The sequence below is a fragment of the Parasteatoda tepidariorum genome, chromosome 9, assembly GCF_982258835.1.
Source record: "Parasteatoda tepidariorum strain Cologne lab strain chromosome 9, Ptep-v5.0, whole genome shotgun sequence".
NCBI lineage: Eukaryota > Metazoa > Arthropoda > Arachnida > Araneae > Theridiidae > Parasteatoda > Parasteatoda tepidariorum.
In genome coordinates this window covers 75,336,162-75,359,718 of record NC_141763.1, presented here as the reverse complement: position 1 = coordinate 75,359,718, position 23,557 = coordinate 75,336,162, and the positions used below count along the sequence as shown (strand labels likewise).

Genomic DNA, 23,557 nt, shown 5'->3' with positions numbered 1-23,557 from the left:
AATGAATGGATCTGCCCTATAAACGGGTGTGGCAGGAGTCGAATTCTTGGCCATAGATGGCGCCACTGGAAAACAAGAACAACCGCACCCCTCTTCGTTAACAGACATACGAGAGAGAGAAATGCTCTAGTTTTTTTTCACAAAACTAAACTTGGTGCCGAGGTGGTTTAGGCAATAAAACATTCGCCTCCCTATGAGATGAACCGTGTTCGAATAGCAGCGATAGCTGGTCGATACGAATTCCGAACCGGCTCGCACCGACCACAGTGCTGACGTAAAATATCCTCAGTGGTAAACGGATCGTGAGTGAGTCCTCTTGCCGTCAGGCTAACCGTGGGACGTTTTCGTGGTTTTCCTCTCCCATGTGACGCAAATGCGAGTTCCATCAAAAAGTGCTCCATTAAGGCCGATTTCTCCCAATACAAAATACAATTCACCTCCAGAAGTTTCCTTGTCTTCTGGATTGGGTTCAAAATTGTAAGGCTACGGAGTTGAACGTTATGTCGTAAATCCAAAAAATTGGATCGAATGTTCCACGACGGTTATAAAATAAAATTAAAACTAGGTGGATAGTGCGCTCACCTGTCTCAGGTATTTAAATTCCGTTGATTGATAATTGACACGTAAACTGCTTCAAAATTGCACCAACCGCATTACTGGTGTAAACTATCTACTGTTGTTGCTTGTTAGGGTTTTATCACCTTTAGGTGTCTCAGTAAGTGTGTCTTGTTTTCCTTTTTTTTCCCCCAACACCTTTTGATTAACTTGAATTCTTAATTCCGTTCAAGTTTGTAGCACGGTAAAGCCCCTTTTGACTCATCATGGTGAATGAGCCATTAAACTCTACCTTTTGTTCTATCTTCATTGCACATAAAAAGTGACAATTTTTAATTTAGTGCGAAAAAAAAGATAAGTAAAAATAAAGTTTCTTTGGACTTATTTATATTCCAGCATATGTTGGATATGCTATATATGCAACTTATTAACTATAGCGGCTCTCAGTGTGTTATTGTATATGTGACGAGAGTTGTTATCGACCATGTCAACCTTCATGTATGAAAAGGTACCCCACCATAGAATCGAGTTAACATGTCTTATATAGGGTAAACTAACCAGTGAAGGAACATTTCATATATATTGATTAAAAATAAGAATTTGAAAGTTTTTCTTTAGATTGATTGGTAACAATAGCTTACTGCCAAACAACAGGAAGTCATCTAGCAATGTATTGGATTGCCTGGTCACATTGACTTTTCTGGAAACATTTTTGAATTTATTAACATTTTTAATTTATTAACATTTTTAATTTTTGAATTTATTAACATTAAACATTTTTGAATTATTTTCTTATTATCTCTGCAACACCTTGTTTCTTTGAAAAATTATAAGGTGAGTGTTTGTATCTATATGTTTGAAGTGGAATTAATTGCATGTAATAGTTTAATTTTTCTCACTGTGAAAAAGAGAATTCAAAATATAGTTGTTGAAGTTGCGTTTTATTTTTTTTAAGCATCATAGCATAATAAAGTACTGAGATAAGGGGGTGTTTATTCACTGGATCACCAAACGATGAAAAACCAGTGAAGAAACAAGTGATCCCTTACTGGGTTTTTTCTAAGATAAGGAAAATAAAAGATAAACTTTAATTTTCTTGTACCTTTAGTGATGTTACGCATCAAAAGTATGTTAAAAATACAAAAAACAACTTCTAACCAGTGAGGGAACAGGCATGTTCCTTTACTGGGAATAGATTTCCCAGTGAATGAACAGTATGTTGACACGTTAATTTTCAATTCAAGATTACAAAAAAAAAAAGTTAACATTTTCCAAGTATTTATATGTGATAATTTCAAGAATAGGCTTGTTTTTAAGTATTTGTATGGCTCATAAATAAATAAAGAGTATTAAAAAATAACCAAAATTAAGTGTTCCTTTACTGGGTGTTCATTCACTTGGTCTTCTACTACTACTACTACTTGTTATTGGAACCTCCAAAACTTTAAAACAATATTATGTAAGTTCTCTAAAAATTGTTTTTTACATAATTTGCAATTAATAACAAATATGTTGACACTGTCATTTAACTAAAATTACGAATTTTCCTTCACTGGTTAGTTTACCCTACTCGTGAATTGGAATTGTACTGGTAGACACATTACATATAATTAAAAAATATACAAATATTAATCAAAAGAACAGTAGTGATCTAGGAGTACAACCGTCAATCTGAAATTATTTAACATCTTGAGAGACTACAGTTACTTAAAAGATTCGGTTAAGCTATAAGCCTTGTCTTACTTAATTCTAATTCAAACTTTTAGATGAAAGCAGTCACTTGAATTCTGGTATTTTCAAATCGATTTTTAATTTAATGATAGAACTATCAAAACAATTCCGTATCATTGATATTTTGAAACGGAAATACATACATTAGAAACTTCATAATGCATTTTTAAATTGGAATATATCTGTATTTATTATTAAGTGTGCATATTTCTGCTCGCTGTCATTCGCTAATCCTACTGAGCTACGCAATTTATCTGTCATTTAACTGAACGCAGCGATATATTAAACTTTTAATAGGATAGAGCAGATTTGAAATCTATTATTTCTTTTCGATATTTCTTTACTTCTAATACTATTTTGTTTATTTTTAGTAAGTATCCAAATAAAATAAGCAAACCCGTGAGTCATTCATTACCTTCTTCCACTTGATGACTTGGGTGGTTTATCCAAACGTCGCATATCCTTCATAATATAGACAGATCGCGCACTGGAGACGGACCTGGCTAAGCTAGGTTCTGAAATGGACATGTCACAGTTGGAGACAAATGTGCTGGTTTGTGAGGCCCTAGTTGTGCGACATTTCCATGTATATCGATGGTTGGGATTGCGACGCAGAGCGGCCCTTACGTACGCCTTGCGTAGCACTGTTTGAACCTGTAAGGAAATAGAAAATTGCATTAATGTAATAAGTGGACGGAAACTATATTATTTTTGTAATTTACTACAACTAATTTTTTTTAAAAATGTAGTGACTACTTCTTGGAGACCAATTTGGCTGGAGAACTTAATCTAACTCCTCCCCCTATTTAATATGGTTTTGAATCAAAGAAAAATTGGCTTATTTAAACATGAAGAATAATTGATAAATATTTATTCATGTTGACAGGATTCAGATTGATTTTCTAAACCATTTTTAAAGAATTTGCTCTTTTTAACATTCAACTTTGTATGTTTTCCTCGATAGCGAATTCTTATAATGCCTATTGACGCTCTCTTTATTAACACACTTCTTATTAACGTAATTATTTTTTACGCTCGACCACCGAAGCATTCCCATCGCGTTCATTGACAGACCCGCGAAGATATGTACAAATTAGATTCTAAAAATTATTTGAATTTGGACCTTATTTCTTTATTAAATTTACATTCAAAGTATTTTATTTTATTTTGTATCGGTCGTTGAGCCGCCGACCCAATTTTTGAGTTTACGACTACTACTGTTCAACTCAATAGCCTTGTAATTTTGAACCCAATCCAGAAGACAAGGGAACTCCTGGATCGAGTATTGAGCGAAATTTGCCTTTGTAGAGGAATTTTTGAAGGAACTAGCCCGCATTTGCGCGGGGAGGAAAGCCTTTCAATGTTAGTCTGGCGACAAAGGATCTCTAATTCATGATACGTCAACCACTGAGGATATTTTGCGTCAGTGCGAGCCGGGTACGGAATTCGTATTGACCAGCCATCGCTAGGATTCGAACCCAGTTCACCTCATTGGAAGGCAAACGCTCTATCCCCTGAACCATCACGGCTCCGTTAAAAGTATTTGTCAGGAATAGCTACAAAAAAAATACGGATTCTTATATCGCTATACTATCTTTTTTTTTAAAATGTAGCACACGGCACTACAAGCTATGGAAAAAGTAGCGACTGCAGTGGTTTCATTACTTGAAGAGCGTTGTTTCTTCATTTGAATGTAATAAAACACACCAAAAGAAATGCTAGCCATCAATCTTAATTACTTAAGAAATTGTTTATTAGAGTGGGTAAAAAATGTGAAGCACAAGTTTTTGACCTGAGTATTAATCAATAATCCGAAGCAAAAGGTTTTTTTTTTAAATCTAGAAAAAGAATTTGGTTAACATTACTTTTTTTGAAATTAAGATTAGAAAATAGAATTTATTATAATGTTCTTTATTATTATATTTCTGTATATGTGATCGGTGTAAGTCATTAAGGATTAGTTAAATCTAAAATCTCATGAGCACCGCAATATTATCTCAAAAAGGAAAAACCTTAACAAATTTAGAAAAGATGTCTTAACGGAACCAAAATATATTAAATACGTAAGTTCTAACTATTATAGACAGGGACAGTGATGACGTATTTCACCCCGCCTCCTTCCAAACTCGTTCCAAACATTTTTTCGAACGAACCATTTCAATGGCATTTCCTATGTGAATTTAAGACGGCAAGATTTTTAGTTTATTATTGAAATAAATAAATTTATATAGCGCTTCTAAGGGACATATTCCTAATTTATGTAGTTTTCATTATACGGGGTATTCAGTAGATTTTACGAGTTAAGTGCATTAAATGCTATAAAAAAAGTTTCAAAATGGTTATCTTTAATTTTGATGTATAAAAATTTAAGCGTCAGTACTATTTTTAACTCTTGTTTAATGTTTATAATAATGTCTTATTTTATTTAGAATTTGTAACATATTCTTAACCTACATCTAATTTTTTTCTTTAGTTATGGAAAGGCATGCATTGTTTTAAAACGTTCAGAAATGAATTTTTAATCTATAATTAGATTGTATTTATCAATACTAATGTCTGTTTATTAAATTATACCTGATGATTAAATTTGTAGTTATTGTAAACTTTGTTTGCTTAAGATTTTCTGATTATTGCTGCTAATTCTCATAAACTTTAGTTTTTAACTATTAAATAGGAATAAATTATGTAACTAACTTATTTAATATGTATACATATAGTTAAATCTGCACAGAGTTTTAGTTTAAACTCAGATTTATTTTGACTTGAGATTTTTTCTTGTTTGTATTTATCAGTTTTTAACATTAGTTTTATGCATTAATTTTTTGAAAAAATTAAGATACCTTATTATTAGATAATTAATATTAGATTATTTCTTAACGTGACTAGTGTAGTGCTATGTTAAAGTGTAGTGTTATGTTAAAAGGGTCAATATTATGTATAGTTTCCAGAATTTTGATACATAGAATTGCTAAATTATTTTAAAATTTCTAATTTTCATTTTAAAATGTGAGAAGAACAATTTTTTTAGATGTTATATATATGAATTTATATTCAAATCTCAGATTCCTATTTTATTCTATAAGAAAGTGCAACATGAATTTTTTTAGAACTTTTTAAAACATACTTATCCCATACATAAACTTTTATTTGACATTCATATTTATTAATCTATGTATTCACATAGGTGTTTAAATTTTACTTATTTAATAATATTAATTTCACATGCATTTCAAATAAATATAATTCAAATTTTTAAGAAATTTTTTAATTTAGAAACTTAACTCTTTTTTAATTAATGTATGTATGTATACATATTTAGTTATACAGCTTTTATAATTGGCAAATGTTACTGTTATCACTTTTTATGGAATAAAATTTGCATTTGACAGTCTGAATCAAAATTTTTAAATTACCTTCATAGTAATATTTTATTTGTTATAGTGCTTTGGCTTATGTTGAACGTAACATTCAAGTCACCATTATCCAAATTTATTTTTAATATCATAATACTAATACCTACAGTTTAATTGGTTGTAAATATGTTTTAAGACCTGTCAACTCTCAAACTTTTGTTTAAGTTTAATATAATTTTTTATTTCCTATCATTTAGTAAATTTACCAATAAATTTGAGCTATTTTAAAAGCTTGTATCTTAAATGTTTTATAATTTTCACTAATTTATCTGACTTTATTCATGCTCCTTACATAACTTTTTAATTTGTTTTAAAGTTTTCATAATTATTTACAATTAATAAGTTGTCTCAATATTATTAAAAAAAATTTATTTAATATAATATACATATTTTAAGAAAAATTAAACATAAATTAGAAATAACATTTTCCAAATAATAAAATTCACAAATTTCCGATTTCCAGATTATAAATACAATTTATATGGTAAATATTAAACACAAATTCTCCCAATCATATATACGAAAAGTTTTCATAATCATTTACAATTAATAAGCTACTCCAATTAATATCATAAAAAGAGATTAACATAATATTAATATATGCAACACTTTTTCTTGCCATTTCAGTGGTTAAATTCGACTCTATATTAATATATTCAAAGATTTAGTTGACCCACTTTTAACTACATGAGAAACGCCATATTGTTTGCTCCGTTCAAAACAAAGTTTGGAACGAGGAGAGCTAGTGACGTCGTTGATGACGTAGGACTAACCCTGTCTATTATCTTAGATCATAGTTATGGACAATTTTATGACAAAAGAATGAATAAAACATGAATGTATCAATTGGTTGGATATAATAAACTTCAATGATGAACTTGTAAACTCAACAAAGGCAATTTTTGAAAATTCCATCCATGCTCGCAATGCTACCAATAAAAGGTTTCTGTTCTTTGACTGCTGCCTTCACACAACTCTCATTTTTTGTTTTTGATTGTTTTGAGTCTACCTTCAGCTACAATAAGGGTGACGTACATATTAGACATCGTTAATGACGGTCTATTTCATGCATAAGGTTGTTCATATAAATATCTGGTGAGATTCATAATGTGTGTAAAAGTTGTCCTATATTCAGTAAATGGCATTTTGCCTAATACTTATATCAGTTTTCAGAAAGTTCATGTAATTTACGTTTTTGACGATTCATGATAAGTTCATAAAAGAAATGAGCCCATTACAACCAAACTCTTTATTCAGTGCTTACGATATTTATTCAGTGCAGAAAGGACTGAGTTCTGGATTCATAACTCTAGCTATTTTTTAATTACTAATATTAATTTTGAATGCATGGAATCAAAGTGAAAATAAATTTAATTTTACTATCATTCTTATTGGCGATAGAAATGGGCTATATGTGGAAGCAGAACTTTTTACTTCGTATGCTTCGTGTGGAGAGTCGTAGTAGATCCTTCTAGGGGTGCGTCAGTTTCTCTTTTGATTTTCAAATAAATTAAAAACTTTTAAGTTAGGAAACTATATGGAACTGAAAGCTACATTGAACATAGTTCTTAAAGGAAGCATCGTGGAATTTTTAAAAAAATATTTGAGACAATTAAATTCGAAAAATATTAAGAAAAGGGAAAATATCGTAGCACATTCCTACATAGCTAGAGAGAGGGTCAAGACATGGAACCGGTCTTTCCCCCCAGATGGCGTATTCAAGCGTTACGATCGCGAATAGCTCCTAACAAGGCTTTTAGGTGGCAAGAAGCACGACTCCTATTTTTTTAAAGTAAATAATTTGAATGACAGAATAAATACACGATAAAGTGAAAGTATGTTTCTGCTTGCAGAAACAGTGCAAAAAGTATTCGCAGCATCATCTAAAAACTTTTACATGCAATGCGCAAAGGATGCTGTCCCATCATAAACTGGCTGTTCGTTTTCATCTGAACTGGTACTCCTATTTATTTAAATGGTCTTCTTTATGTTAATTTCTGATTTTTAATATTGTTAAAAATTGCATTAAAATAGGATGAAATAGAGGAGAATTAAACAGAAATAGATGTTTTGTAATGTAATTTACTTATTTTGTGAAAAACTTGAAGAACTCTGTAAGTTTGTTGTCATCAATAAACCAGGATGGAACTATTAAATCTCGGCCTATTTGAATGCGATTTTTGACTATAATTATTTGAATACAATTAGAAATGACAATAATTATTAAAATGTGAAACTATTTTTCAACTGCGCGATGAATTAACCCACTGTGCAGCGGATGAATAATGGAATTTTTTTTGTTCTTCTCTAAGATGAACAAATTACAAAAGCTTCGATTGCTATTACTCATTATTATCCACTATATGTATTATGTAAAATCGATAATAATATCGATAAATATTCAAAGATAATAAAGTTATATTTTCAAACAACTTACTTCAACATTCATGAAGCAATAGAGCACAGAGACAAAGATACCCTGTTCAAAGTAATAAGAAAGTGATTAAATTGGTCATATAACAACAATTTAATAACAATTTTCTAATCAACTTAAATATTAAAGTAAAGTGAGCTAAATTTGTATGTTTAAGTTTTATCCCCATACGATCTGGAAACTTATCCTTGGAATCAAATCTGTGTTAAACGGTAAATAAAAATTGAGATTTTCAACTCAAGAAAAGTTTTAAAAGCAGAGGTAGTGTTTAAAGAGAAACACCTCTGATCTAGAAGAGATAACACAATAAGGGAATTCAGAAGAAAAAATATTAAGAGAATGATCTTGCATATGAAATAAAATCTTTTCATTTCAAATATGCAGTTAATCTGCAAATTATGTGATAATCTGCAGCGCTGGCTATCGTGCTGGAGGATTTCTGATACCAGGGATATGTATAGTATCCGTACGGCGAAATAAAATGTGGAAAAATTACCGTACTGTTTGATAATGACATTTATGTTTTTATTTATTTTTATTTAAACAAACATAATTCTGGTTAATAAAACCAAAATTAATAAAGGCAATCTATGCATACCTAGCAACTTTTACGTTTTTAAAAAAAATGTTTTCTTAGTGATAATGAAAGGCCAATTGAAGTGGTATTGTGAGTAGAAATTCGTTTCACATTCGATCAGCTCATACAACACAATCAAATAACTAGCAGGCCTGTTATAGGTATGACTAAAAGTAGTGGCTGTTATAAAATAATTTTAAACTAAATTTTTAAAAAAAAAAATGAAGTGTTAATATACAAATTTTGCAGGAATTAAAAATTAAATATAAGACATAAAATTATCAATTAATAATAATAATTATAATACTAATAATTATCATTAATGCTAATTAATTATACTAATGATTATTATTCATAATTATTGTTATTAATATTTATTATTATTAATGGTTAAATATAAAACATAAAATAATCAATTAAAAATTCTGATTAATTAAACTGATAATTATCATTACTAACAATATTTAATAATTATCAATACTAATTATTATTCATAATATTTAAAAAATAATTTTAAACTAAAATTTCTAAATAAAGAAACGAATGTGAATATGCAAATTTTGCATGAATGAAAAAATAAAAATTAAATTTACGACATAAAATAATAAATAATAATGATGATTAATCATATTAATAATTATCAATAATACTACTAATTATTATTTATTACTATTATTAATTAATAAATATAAATAAAAATGATTAATAATACTAATGATTATTAATAATAGTTTTTGTTATTAATAATAATTTATTATTATTAATACTACTACTAATAATAATACTACTAATGATAATTATTAATAATAATAATTATTAACAATAATCATTGAATAAAATAAATCTTCTGAAAAATTATTAAAAGTTGGCAGTTTTGCTATCTAATATCCGATTATAAATAGCAATGTGTTAATCAATTTGTAACTTCGAAGATGTACCTGTGATGATTGAAGAGTTGCATTTGTTATCATATAAGCTTCTTCCAATTTGCTATCGTCTCTGGGGTTGACACAAAATAGAAGATGTGTTATTCCAAGGAGTGGAAATAAAAGAGCCGTTGCTTTTACAGCACGCCTAATTGAAACAAAATAGTTATGTAGAAAGGAATTGTTATTTTTAAATTAAAATATAAATCAAAAAATAAAGCAAATTCACACCTCACTTGAACGATTTCAAACATAGAACTTGTTTTCATTTTCGTTACTAGAATGCGTATGATGTTTACTAAGAAAATTAAATTGATCTGAAAAGAGAATAAAAGTTATTTGAAAATACATTCACATTTTATGTCACCAAAGCAATCAATATATATTTTACTATTTAATGACTTTTATTTATCCTATTTTAAAATGTAGGAAATCTCATCCACAATTTGTATATATATATTTTAAAAATAGTAAAAAAAATCACTTTTAAAGAATTCGCAATTTAAAAAAGGTTGCCTCCATTCAAAAATAAATAGTATAATCTCTCTCTGTGTTAAAAATTGTAAGAGCCGCCAACGCCACTGCTGTTTTGAGTGTTTAACTTAACGTTACATTTTGTTTTGCTGCGCAAAAGCTATAAGGCTTAACTTGAAATACTAAGATATGTTGAAAAGAATAAAATTTAACACTGTAATTCGAGAAATATTAACTGTTAAAATTGTTATAAAAACTAAAATACGGGCCACTCTAGAGGCCGCTCGAATGCAACCACAGAGTTGGAATATGGTGGGCCACATTTGTTTATGAACATAAAATAAAGTTTTTTTTTCTTCTCCAAAATTCCATTTTCTATGAAAGTTATTGCAAATTCAAGTTTTTTTTTTGCCAATTTTTTCCAACTTTTTTTCTTTCATTACATTTTGCATTTCTGCTCCAAATCTATAAAATTTTGAAACTTGAAATTATGATAGTGTGTAGATAAATGTGCGAGAAGTTTGACAGAATAAAAGAAACAAAAAATTGAGATTCCACAATTAGTATTGGGATAATTATTAATTATTAAACTTGTAGAAAAAAAACGTCTATTGTCCACTAAAATGCAACTACAGAGTTGAAATTCGACGTGAGGATAAGACCATTTTGCATTATATATATTTTTTCTTTTTTGAGATTCCGATTTCAACAAAAGTTATTGCAAATTTATGTACTTTTTCGTGTTTTTTTTAGCTTTAATTGCTTTAAATATTGACTAGTAATGCATTGTTGCAGAAAATTTATTTTTTCTTGACGAAATCTTTATTTCACAAACTCTCGCTGGTGTAAATGTAAATCTAAAGTAGCAAGAAAAAAAGAAATAGAGAGATTACATGTTGCCATATATAAGTTTTAACATTCATAGTGAAATTTTGAAAATAACTAAAAGCTTAAATAATGATAAAGATCTTTCCTTACTTGAATTGTTATAAGTCTTTTCAACGAGTAAAATCACTTTGCGTTTATTTCTTTTTATTGGTACTCCCAATATGTATTTCTTAAGGTTAGATTTTTTTTTCAAGTACAGATGATTATTTTTCAAATCTAGATAATCGTTAGTTTCGTCAAAAAAATGTTCTTACATGTAGCTGCAATAATTGTATATTTTGAAACCAAAACTTTAAGTATTTTTTGGAAAATATTGACATTAAAGAAAAAACAATGGTGACTGAGAAGAAATTGCGGGGGTTAGTGAGCGGAGCTTCCTAGTAAAATTAATGAATACTATTCAAAGTTCATAAATTGTGTGACAAATATAGGAATAATAAAGACTGAAAATTCATTCTTAAAGAATTTGAAAAAGCGCACAGAGTTGCCATTATCTAGAAATAATAATTTTTAAAAGAAAAAAAAGCAGACAATATTTTTCTTCTTATTTTTTTGAGAAAGCTCTTCAATAAGCATAGAATTTCTCCAATCATTTTCCAAACTACAATAGCAAACTTTTCGTATAAATGAGTTTAGTTTGTAAGTTTTGCATAATTTAAAAGATAACTTTTCTTTAATGCGTATTTTTTGTGGAAAATATTAAAGCAAAGTTGTTTAAAGGAGTAACTCAAGTTTTTATATAACTTAAAGTTGAGTTTAATAGCGCAAAGTTCAGAGCCTGTGGCGTTTTATGATTTTTTTTAAAAATTAATACACTGCTCAGGGGGCGATGTAACAAATTCTTCACTGTTGCTAGGTTATTAGGATGCGTTTCAGAAAATTCTTTGATGCCCGCTCCTTTAGATGCTAAGCAACAAACATACCTTCAAAACTTTTTCCCATAACACCATATAAGATTCCGTTACAAGCACATGAAGTAAATCTTATAAGATCTTTCCTTATTCTCAGGTGCTTATAATATTTGTAGTTCAAAGAAATAAGTTGTTCAATCACTTACTTAAACTTTATACCTAGAACTTTTATAGTACTCTGAATAATTTTTATGTTATTTTAGCTAAAAACAACATATTGCTTAATATAAAAAAATTAAAATATGAAGCACATAGTTACCCCTAAGGCTCCTATCATTGGACCTGTTACAATCCATACATATGGAGACCGACCATATCCTTCCCAACAACTTCCACCCAATTGTGACGTCATTGTACTGCACCAGCTAATGATGAGAATGAGAGGAATACCTATACGATAATAAGTAAACATAACAGCAAATTTTTAAAAAAAACTTTTAATAAAAAAAAGAATGTTTAGTAAGGAAAAATGCTGATAAAACAGCTATGTTTTTTTTATGTATGTGCACTTCGTTCAAACGAATGTTTTTCTTTCTTTTTGTTTCATTGAGTTAAAATATTTTATTAATATAATTAACTAAAAGTATTTTCCCACTTATTAAAATTTTAAACTTTTTTTAAAGAGTTTTTTTTTCCATTTCTAATGGGAAGTGAACAATTTCTTTTTTTCTGAGAGAATACAACTAAAGCGACCATAACAAGCAAGATACAAACAAATTAAAGTAAACATTTATAGATGAACAGAAAAAAGAAAGTTAAGTTGCAAAATTGAATAAAAGCTCTCTAGTCTCCCAATAACGGGAGTAGATAGTTCCTTCCTTCAGGGCCGGATAGTGGTTTAGTCCGTGATTAAGGATAGTTCTTTTAAGAGCGATGCCGTAAGAAAGTGTATAGTGTTAAAAAAGAAGCTTTATGGCAATAAATAAATAAGTACAAAGCGGAAAAAAAACGGGATTTAGGGCTTACTATTGATTTAATGATCAGATATGTACATACTAAGGTGCAATATTCGAAGCATAAGATTTATACTTGCGAATTAATTAGTGCACACTATAAAGTTATAAATTCCCTGCCTAAGCATACGTTCCATTTTTCTTTATCGTTACTCATTAAACACTGATTTAAAGATTATTTCTGGCATGAAATTATTTTGTAGATAAATAAATCATATAATTGCGTTCTATGATTTGGAAAAGATATGTGTTTTCATTGTAAGTACGTTTTCAGTCGTATTTTGTTATTTAAAAATATCGTATGCACTAATTAATTTGAATATTTTAGTTCTAAACCCTCGGACCATTAAGATATAATTTTATTCAGTGCGTTTTGTATTTGTTGTTCTTACAAGCAAAATAATTTTGTTGTGATACTTAGTATAAGTGCTATTGAACAATAAGATTAGAGATATAGTTTTGGTTCTGTTCCGCGACACGGGTCTCTTGTTGCCCGCTCCAAATTTCTGTAACTTTATGAGAAGATTATCATATAACAGTTAGCGATTTGTTAATCGTTTATCGGTTGACATTTCGATTGATTCAATTCCTAATTTTTACGCGAGATCATTATTCTTTATTTAGTAAAAATTCGTTTAGCAACATTTTAAATATTTATTTCAGAAAATAAAACTAAAATTGAAATTTTAACGAATGATAACAGCATTATAACATGATCGAAACATCAAACAATTCTCGATTTTCGCAAACTTACGAAACATTCCTACTGAATGAGGTTTGATTGTTCTACTTTAAATGCACCAATCTAATTCTCTATTTCTAAATGTATATTTATATGAATCGTTATTTTGATGAAAAAGTGTCGATACAGCATTGGAAAATATCTTATATTAAGACGAAAAGTTTGTTTTCAAAACATTTGAGTACTGCACGAAATGGTTTATTTGTAACAAAAAGCGAAGGAAGGAATATCCCCACTCTTCCAACACCTCCTAGAAGTAGGAAGGCCTCAGCACGGATCAATTTAGTAGTCCGATGTGACGAAGTTAACTGCGCAGTAGATGAAAAATAAGAAAGATGTCATTACGTTCGGGATACTAAGCTGCGCAGTGGTTGAAATTACGAAATATGTCATTACGTTTGGACTACTAAACGATATTTATGGTAACCCGTGCTGAGGCCTGCTCTTTTCTAGGAGGTGTTGACTCTTCTCCAAGCTGAAAACTGATTAAACTTTTCTGTTTATTTTCGAACGGCATCGTCGGAACAGTTTAGAGCGTGGTCCAAAAGCTCCTTGTCGGGGAACTGACCTAATGTGTTCAGATAAAATAATGTAAACAAGCGTAAACTTTGAGCAATCTCGTAATTTTATTTTCAAAATTTCAACTGCAAAGGTCGTTAATTATATTTGTAGTTAGGAAACACCTAGAAAAAGTAATTATTTAGAATGTAACATTACATATGTATTAAACATTAAGAAACTAAGTACATAAATAACAAGAAACTAAAAACATATAATGGTAAAACTTATTATTTATTGAATAAAAATAGCAGTAAAATATGAAGTGAAATAAGCACTGAAATATATTTTTGCACGTTTAAATTGTTCATTTTAATTGTATTAAATGCTTTACATAAAAATATGAAAATTAAATTTGATTTTTTGGTGGACATACTATTAAATATAACATATTATTGTCATTCTTCAAATAAGTATTTTAAATATGTTTACGAAATATTTTAGACAAGCATTTAAATTGATTTATAGAGTTCTCTTTCGTTAAGTATGCACTTGATGCATTCGAATAAATTCAGGAAGTTTATAAGGTAAGATTTATGAATACTTACCCCAGCCAATGATATAATACAGCTTAAAGGGTGCATCTTTCTGGAAAATTTTTGTAGTAATTCTGCTATGAAGAAGCATACCTTCAACAAACATCCAATTAATACTGGACAACGCTGCATACATTTTAACAGAAACCACTGTTTTGCATAGCCAACTCTGAGGGAGAGATAAATGATGGTTAGTACAATATATTTAAGCTATTTTAAAATGTTTTTTATAACTACATTGAGAAAAAAATATGGCTAAAACTACCAGATTAAGGTAAAATTTACTGTATTTCTGGCTTTATGGAGCTATGAAACTTATCGAAGCGTTTTGGTAATGACTTTGATGAAATATACGATGAAATATGGTTTTATAGTCTGTAATAAAATTTGTTAACTGCTGTAAAATTTGGTAAATTTATGAGGATGCACTAGAAGGTGGCACAAAAACCATTTACTTTAAGTTTACTTTTCAGTTTTGTATTCTTTACTAAATGTGTGGTAATAAGAAATAGGATTTTGAAAATCAGAATTTCCGATAATCCGTTGCCATATGAATGGAAAAATTACCAAATAAATATTTTAAATACATTATACGTATTTTATTAACCAAAATTGTGTGTTTTTTTATTTCATACAAAATAAAATGACATTACCATACAGAAGTTTTACCAGAATTGTTTTCCCCGTGTAGCTTTATTGTTGATTTAAATAAAATCTTGCGATAGAAATTTCGACCACTTTCTTGCAATCTAGGGCATTCAAATCTCTTTCGGAATTCTTTGCTTTGATACAATATAAGTTCAAACAGTTTCGAAACCACTGAAAGCAGATTTTATCGTTCTTCTTTTAGCCATATTAAATTTATCGTAAATCAAAATTTCGACCACGTTCTTACTTTCAAGTGTGCTCTAAATTTAATTGGTTATTGTTGTAGTACTACTTTGTTTACGTTGCTTTAGAGCAGCATGATCATGATGGGCTAATGGCGACGATGTGGGAAACATCCCTAAGGATGATTCAAAGACATGTCAACACAACATTGATCTTCTGTGAAGGGGATGACTCCTCCTCTTTAATAACCCCATGATCAGCGCATGGAGTCAAGTACTTCACGGTAGAACAATTTAACGATTATCTATACCGTGTACCATTGGTCTCTTCTCAGTCTGATCAAAGTGATCACCCACCTGTTCATATACCGCAGACAGTTAAGCTTGATTTCAGTGACTTATTAGGAATCGCGTTTTACAATCAGTCCAAATGTGACATTACAATTTTCAATTGTTTCCCGATTGTTACAAGTAGAATGGGTTAGGCCGGGATAGCCTGGTTGGTTGGGCACTGGGCCCATGTCCAAGAGTTCGTGGGTTCGATTCCACCCTTCCGAAGACTCCTCGTGTAGTAAATGGTGAGTGATGCGCGTTAAATCTGTCGAATCGCAATGTTCTCCGTGCTCCTATAACAAATCAGTACCTCTGGGGGTATTGATCCAGGAGTTTCCTTGTCTTCTGGATTGGTTCAAAATTACAAGGTTACGGAGTTGAACATTAGTAGTCGTAAACCCAAAATTGGGTCTGCTGTTCAACGACGGATATAAAATGAAATATGAAAAAAGTGGAATGAGTTGCTCGATTGTCTAGAAGGGAATTATTCGTCAATCGAAGCTTATCAAGCCTTTTAAGCTGTACTATACCCAAACTACCAAAAATCGGTCGAGAACTCTTTTTTAGACTAACTGTCACCCAATATTAAATTCCTTCTCTTATGAGTGAAGTTTATAAGAAGACTGCAACAATTGAGAACTCTGTTAATAGAAGTTTAACCATTCTGGTGTGCCAATCTTTAATAAAGTTGATTTTTTGGCAACGGAAAACCCACAATCTATACGTGAATCAATACGAAAGAACCGAAACTATACTTCAGTAAACTCAGTGAGATTTAATACCCCTTTGGTAAGATTTATTTTTCTTATTCCCAGGAAAAAAAGAGTGATGAAAAGCATCTAACTGATGAGCTTACTGGTTAGCTAAGTAATTATCTAGTAATTATATTGATTAGTAATGTGATTTGATAGATCGATATGTACCTTTATATTCTATTTTGAAGGCTTTCCCATTTCTAAAACCTAAGAACAAGAAAGTTGGTTATACAAAATGATGTTGGATAACAAGCAGTACTTATAAAAATCAAGTTGAAACTTTGTGAACGCAACATCATGTTTCATTGTTCTTTAATCTTTCTAAAATACTCTAACTATCTTGAGCAATAAACAATAGCTTTGGGATATACATGGCTATTCTTATTCATTCAATTATTAATACTTAATATTTTTGAGGTTGGTATGATTTAGAGAGCTAGCAGTACGAATTAAGCAACAGGTTTCCCTACAATTACAGAGATGCCAACTTGCTCCGGACAGCGAATAAATATTTTCGAGTGGTAGTCTTTCAATGCATGATTCTTTGCTTAATAAATCCGAATTATTTGCTTTTTACTTACCATTATTTCTAAATGATTCAATGACTTATATGAAACGCTTCTTTTTAACAGTTAGTCCGTATATAGTCTTTTAAAAAGTTAGCAAAAGTAACCGAAATTCTGCAAGTTTTAGTTTGTAGTATGCAACCTTTTTTTAAAGTTTTTTTTATCAATCCGGAGCAGTTGGCATCTCTGCAATTAGAAAAAAAGTGTGTTCAAAACTCACCGTGTCGAAAATTTACCGTGTTGATCTATGGGAACGCCAAAATCTCGGTAATTTTTACCGATGAGCATTGGTAATGATTTTGATAAAATTAACAAAACAACATGTTTTTTCGTATCATATAAATGTTTTTTTTTTGTTTGGTAGCAAGTGACGTAAAATTTAGTAATTTTATCGTGATATCTCAGAGCATGACATAAAAACCATTTATTCAGTTAATTTTGCTTTTCAGTTTTGTAATTATTACTAAACGTGTGGTAATGTGTAATGGCGATGCCACCGGCTGCAAGAGTAACAGAAGTCTCTGAATTTGAACTAAATTGAATGATAATGATTTCTTTTCTTTTTCTTTCAAGAAATTAAACGAAAACCCAGGATTGAAAATAATTAATTTGAAATCTGTAAGTTATTACTCCTTTTTAAAGTATTCTTACTGTGGCAAATTGTTGGCTCTTTAAAAGATCCAGTACAATGATTTTGAAAACAAGAATTTTCGAATACTTTTGCTATTTGAACAGTAAAAGTGCAAAATAAATAGTTTTAAAACCGTACATTTTAGTTTTATTAACCAAAATTACGTTTTTGTTTTGTTTTTCTAGAAATGTCGTTATCAATAGAACTGTTAATTTTACAAGAATTTTTTCCTCAGTGTACCATTTGCTGACCTTTCCAAAGCAGCTGATTTTCGGAAATTACTGCACAATTATTCGTACCAAAAAATCTTATAATTAGAATAACTTGACTTTGTTATTAAAATATTTCAAATGCAATCGTTAGTTATTTGTAACTGAAAAAAATTTAAACCTGGATAACGGTACAATTTAAGCAAATCTTCTCTACTTCGTTTGTTAACGACATATATGACAGCTATAACTAGCCAACTGATTAATATTCTGATCTATATCATGCACTATTAAATTTCACAATGTAAATTTAACAAACTCAATTAATATATTAAGTAGCGGTTTGAGAAAAAAAATCGGAAAAAAGATTTCAATGCTCTCCGAAACTCGGAACACTCTAAATACAAATTAAAATGAAGACAGAAAAAAAACATGAAATGAAATGAACAATGAAATATTCAATACAAAATATTAATTATTAAAATAATAAATAACCAGTAAAAGGAAGGGAAAGAAATTCGTATTTCCTTTTGATTTAATAATGCGATTTTATTAAATTAAGACTAATTAAATCAATTAAGCAAACATAGATAAATCGATGTTTAAATTAGCTATGCTAAGTTAATTGCGGTAGCTTTAGTAGATACGAGTAAAAAAATTAGTCTTATTAAAAGTAAGGAGTGATTCCGATATATAAGCTTTCGTTAAACTAAGAAAAAACGCAATTGCACGTAATTTTACTAATGGTAGAAGAAATCCGTAAATTAGTTTTAGAATTAATTATGCGCTGAAATGAAAGCCAAGTGTTTGAAGATGCATACCAATCCAGATCTTTCAATAATTACATTTTAATTTCACTTTGATTAATGTGTTTTTTTATTATTGAGCTATAAAATTTTTTGTATGTAATTATTTAGCTTCATAAAGCTAGTTACTTTTAATAGTTTTCTTTCTTTTTTTCTTCTTTTCATTTAGGGATAAAATTAAAAAAAAACTACCTGATAATTTGAATACTTTTATACTGTAGAATATTTAAAACGAAATTTTCAATGTTTATGCATCTGTTTATAAAATGTCCCATGCTAGAAAAAGTTTGAGACACGTTTAGAGTTTCTTTAAAATATTATTTTAATGTATTCGAGTGAAGAAAAAAATGAATTGAAAGTACGTGTTACCTCTAAAGTGCAGACATCAATTATTCTAAGGATTATTTAACATGCAGATTAACTACACTGTAAAAAATTCCGGATCAAATTACGGTAAAAAATATTGTCCACAGTATCCGTAAAATCTATTGAACCATAATATCCATTGTACCGTAATTTTTAAAATAATACATTTTTTAATTACAATGATTTAATGAATTTACAGTAAATACTACTGTATAAGTATTACAGTGCATATCATACTTTTTGTTCCGTAAAATGTTACTGTAATTTGACCCGGAATTCTTTATAGTGCAGAGCGACCCGTTTAACTGCTAAAAAATTGCTTCATTCCCTTAATTACCTAGGTAGTTGGAAAACTACCTAAATAATCAACACATTACTTATAGGCATTCGTTAAAGCAATAATAAGATTTTTGATGAACAGCAGCATCGTTTTTGTATCATTAAATTAACAAAATATTATTTATTTATTTTTTGCAATTTAAAAAAATCAAGTTATTGCAATAAAACGATCAACACATTAGTTTATAAAATCAATCATCAATCACTTTGAAAACTATGATACAAATAACCTAAAATTTTAAAGTTTTATTACACGATGAAAAAAATCTGGTAAAATTATCATACTGTCTTGAAATGAAATTTCTAGCAAAAAAAAAAAAAGAAAGAAAAAATTCTGGTTGTAAAACTAAAATGTATGGTATTAAATCCATTCAGTGATAATTTTTAATTCATATGGAAACGGTATACCGAAGAGTTTGGCTTTCAGAATTATTAGTTTAGGATATTTAACCAAGTTTAACCAAATAAATGGTTTTTATGCCCTTCTCTAGGATATCATGATAAAATTGCCAAAGTTTACCACAGTTACCAAATTTTACCACTTTTGATAAAACCATATTTTATTGTTAATTTTACTTTAATTATTAGCAGTAAAAATTTCCAAACTTTTCGATGTTCTCATAGAGCCAGAAAGATGGTAAATTTTACCATATTTTTGTGGTTTTGAAAAATGTTTTTTCAGTGCGCATTTAAGGAAATTAACATAATGGCTTTTATTTATTTTTCAATATCTAAATAATTAATTAATTCAATCAATACAATCAACAAAATAGTTGATAAAATGAGATAAACTTTTGAAATTTAATGATACAGAAACAGTTAATGTGCACTTTACCTGTTTAAAATGCAGGAAACTCTTAATTCCGCACTTAATTGGATTACCTTAGAAAATCAGCAAATTAGCTAGCTAATGTACATTTAGCAACATCCGAGTTTCAGTTGCAACATTTCTAAGAATGTGCACGCAAATCTGTACATTTTAACTATAAATTGACTGAAAATTCAATTTAGGAAAATTGAAACTCGGAAGGAGAAATTGATTGCAGATTTGAAATATTGCAGACTTGAAAATATCCAAGGTGCGTTAAAAATTGTCATGCAACAAGGTAAAAAAATGATCTCACTGTAATTTGTAAAAAAATCTGATTGGTAATATATGTTTCATATAATGTGCAAAAATATTTTAGAATCATTTTCATTACTTACAATATCTTTGTAAGATGGTATCGAGGCTCCTCCGACGACAGGTAATGAGATGATCACTAACATCAATGAATGAATGATTAGAGCCACAACCAAGTTTCTGTGAACCCTCAATCTTGAGCACTGAAGAGATCTGGAATTAATAGATTTTAAAGAAAAACATTAAAATTATCTTTTTATAAATGAGTATCTTTGTTAAAAGATTCAAAGTACAATGCGCAAAAATAAGTAAATAAACGGACCATCCTGAATAACTTTTGATCTAATGATCGGATCTTCACGTTCTAGGACACAATCTTAATGGTTTGAAGGGGAGACCTCAACTATGCTAATTAGTTAGTTCAGATGATATTTTATAATACGAAATCAAGCACAGAAAAGTTCTTTCTCTGAATAAATATACCATTTATTTGATGAATTTGGATTTATGACCCCCAAAATATGAGGGGCAGCTGCAATTTGGGAAATATGGTTCCAATAGTTTGATCAAGAGAGCTGTTTAAAATTCTCTTAATGTTAATTTTACTTTTTGCGTATTTCGCCATATCTAAAAATTATTTTAAGCGAAAAGAAATTTTTTTGCAAACAAATATAAAATCCGTTTAGCCAAAAAGAATTTCATGCAAAGAAATAATTTTTAGTGAATATTTACTATGTTTTATCATTTTATTTAATAATATGTGAAAAACTTTTTAATTGCAAGGTTTACAATTCTTTACATAATTTAAAAGAATGCAATTTTAAATGGCCAAATACAAAGTTTGAACTAAATTGATCAAATATTTTCTGACAAATCAAATTTTGAAAAAGTCGTGTTTTTAAAATTCGATTTCTCATGACAAATTTTCCTCAAATTTTGAATTTTGCTATGAAAAAAAAACATTCTTTAAAATGCTGTGAAAATTTTTACCTTACTAGAGTTTTTTTTTTTACTATTATTGTATAATATAATAAAAAATAGTAAATACTCACTAAACGTTATTTTTTGCATGAATTTCTTTTTGGCTAAACGAATTTTATAGCTGTATGCAAATCAACTTAATTCGCTTAAACAGTTGCCGAGGTATGGTGAAATACGCAAAAATTAAAATTGACATTAACGGGTTCAAACATTGAGCCTCTCTCCTGATCAAACTATTAATGACCATGCTTCCCAGATTGCTACTATCCCTAATATCTTAGGGAGACAGAAATTTGACTCCATCGAAGAAAGAGTTTATTTATTCGGAGAAAATACGTTTTTGTGTCTGATTTCGTAACTTAAAATATCGTCTGCACTAATTAATTATCATACTTGAGGTCACCCCCTCGAACCATTAAGATTGAGTCCTAGAATGTAAAGATCCGATTATTAAATTAGAAGTAATTCAGTATGGTCCTTCTTCTTCTTCCTGCACTGTACATGAATAAATCCACTCTTTTTTAGTATTGGATTGAGTATAATAATTGATATAATATAGTCGTGTGCACTAATAATAATTGTTAAGTTTTTTTTTTTGAGTATTTGATTGAGTGTAATAATTGATATGATATAGTCGTATACACTAATAATAATTGTTAAGATTCCTTTAAAATGGTGGTAAATTTTGATAAGTCCAGGCTGTTATAAGTAAAACAAAAGTGAACAATCTAGCTATGCAATAAGTTTGCACGAATAATTTATGAGCGATATTAATGGGAGTAGAAAAAGTAAAGTACTAAATCTCGTTTTTATATTGAATATTTTTCAAAAATATACAATTTAATTTATCATGGACAGTCCAGTAAAATTAGACTTTTTTTCAGAATAATTAATGTCAAAGATATTTTTTGACAAAAAGATTTGTTATGTTATTTTAAGTGATGCCTGAAAGCTCCCCAATTTTTCTACGTACCCTTTCCCCTTTTTTGAGAGAAATGGGGGTGATTTGATCGAGAGAATTGAATTTCTACTTGACAAGCAAGTGAGCTATAAATACACATAGAGCAAGCCCACTGTTGTATTTCTTCCTCTCTCTAGCTTTGTCCCAAACATCAAAGTCCTCTCTGTCACATACTTTCCCTTTTTCTGTGATTTTTAGAGCAAAAAGAAGAAAATCGTGAGTCAGTTCAGATAAGTTCTCTTTTCTGGTAGACTCGTGTTTTGTAGACTTATACAGGCAATGGAAGAAAGTTAAAATATGGGATCGTTTTTCTTTACTAAATTGACTAAGACTGACTTGACTAAATTGACTAAGACTTTACTAAATTGAAAATAATTTTTGAATTTAAATTTTTTATGCACGTAAACTGTTCCTTTTTTAAAATATTTTTTATAAAACTAAGAAAGTTTTAATTTTTGTATGGTTTTAAAGAGAGAAAAAATGTGTATTTGAATGAAACTCATCACAAATTGGTTCACTAGTCTTCAGAAGCATCTGAAGTAACTTTGTAATAATCCTGTAAAATAATTCTTTTATCGATTTATTATTGAAGTGTATGAAAAACACGTTTAAATTTTAGTCTAACAAAGAGTTTACTACATCTTGTAAATTAATGGATGTTTTTCAGGTATTGGAGGTTCTTGAACATTTACAAGAAATGATTTTAGACCTGTCAGGAAGTAGAAAAATAAAATAAAAATAAAGAAGAAAAAAAAAGAGCTGAATCTCCTTAAGTTAAAAAAAAATCTGCTTTACTCTTTGAAACTTTCCGATTTTATTTACACTTACCTATTTTATTTACACTCTTATGTTGATAACCAGCTTTAATACCTCTGCTAGAACTCTGAATTTTTTTCATGTGTTTTAATGCAATTTAAAAAGATCAGCTAATTTCAATTTAAAAGATCTGAAGATTTCAT

The 23,557-nt window shown here is 29.0% G+C and overlaps 1 protein-coding gene across 2 annotated transcripts in view; it reads right to left on the bottom strand.

Annotated features, from left to right (window-relative positions):
• LOC107450706 (corticotropin-releasing hormone receptor 1) overlaps positions 1-23,557 on the bottom strand; it is a 238,318-nt gene that overhangs the window by 1,946 nt on the left and 212,815 nt on the right. For both annotated transcript variants that reach the window (XM_071186800.2, XM_016066559.4), the window contains exons 5-11: positions 20,740-20,869; positions 14,711-14,867; positions 12,169-12,299; positions 9,868-9,953; positions 9,649-9,784; positions 8,137-8,178; positions 2,702-2,940 (exon numbers count right to left, since the gene is read on the bottom strand). In XM_071186800.2, the coding sequence (XP_071042901.1) occupies positions 2,702-2,940; positions 8,137-8,178; positions 9,649-9,784; positions 9,868-9,953; positions 12,169-12,299; positions 14,711-14,867; positions 20,740-20,869 (921 nt within the window). The remainder of the gene's footprint in view (positions 1-2,701; positions 2,941-8,136; positions 8,179-9,648; positions 9,785-9,867; positions 9,954-12,168; positions 12,300-14,710; positions 14,868-20,739; positions 20,870-23,557) is intronic.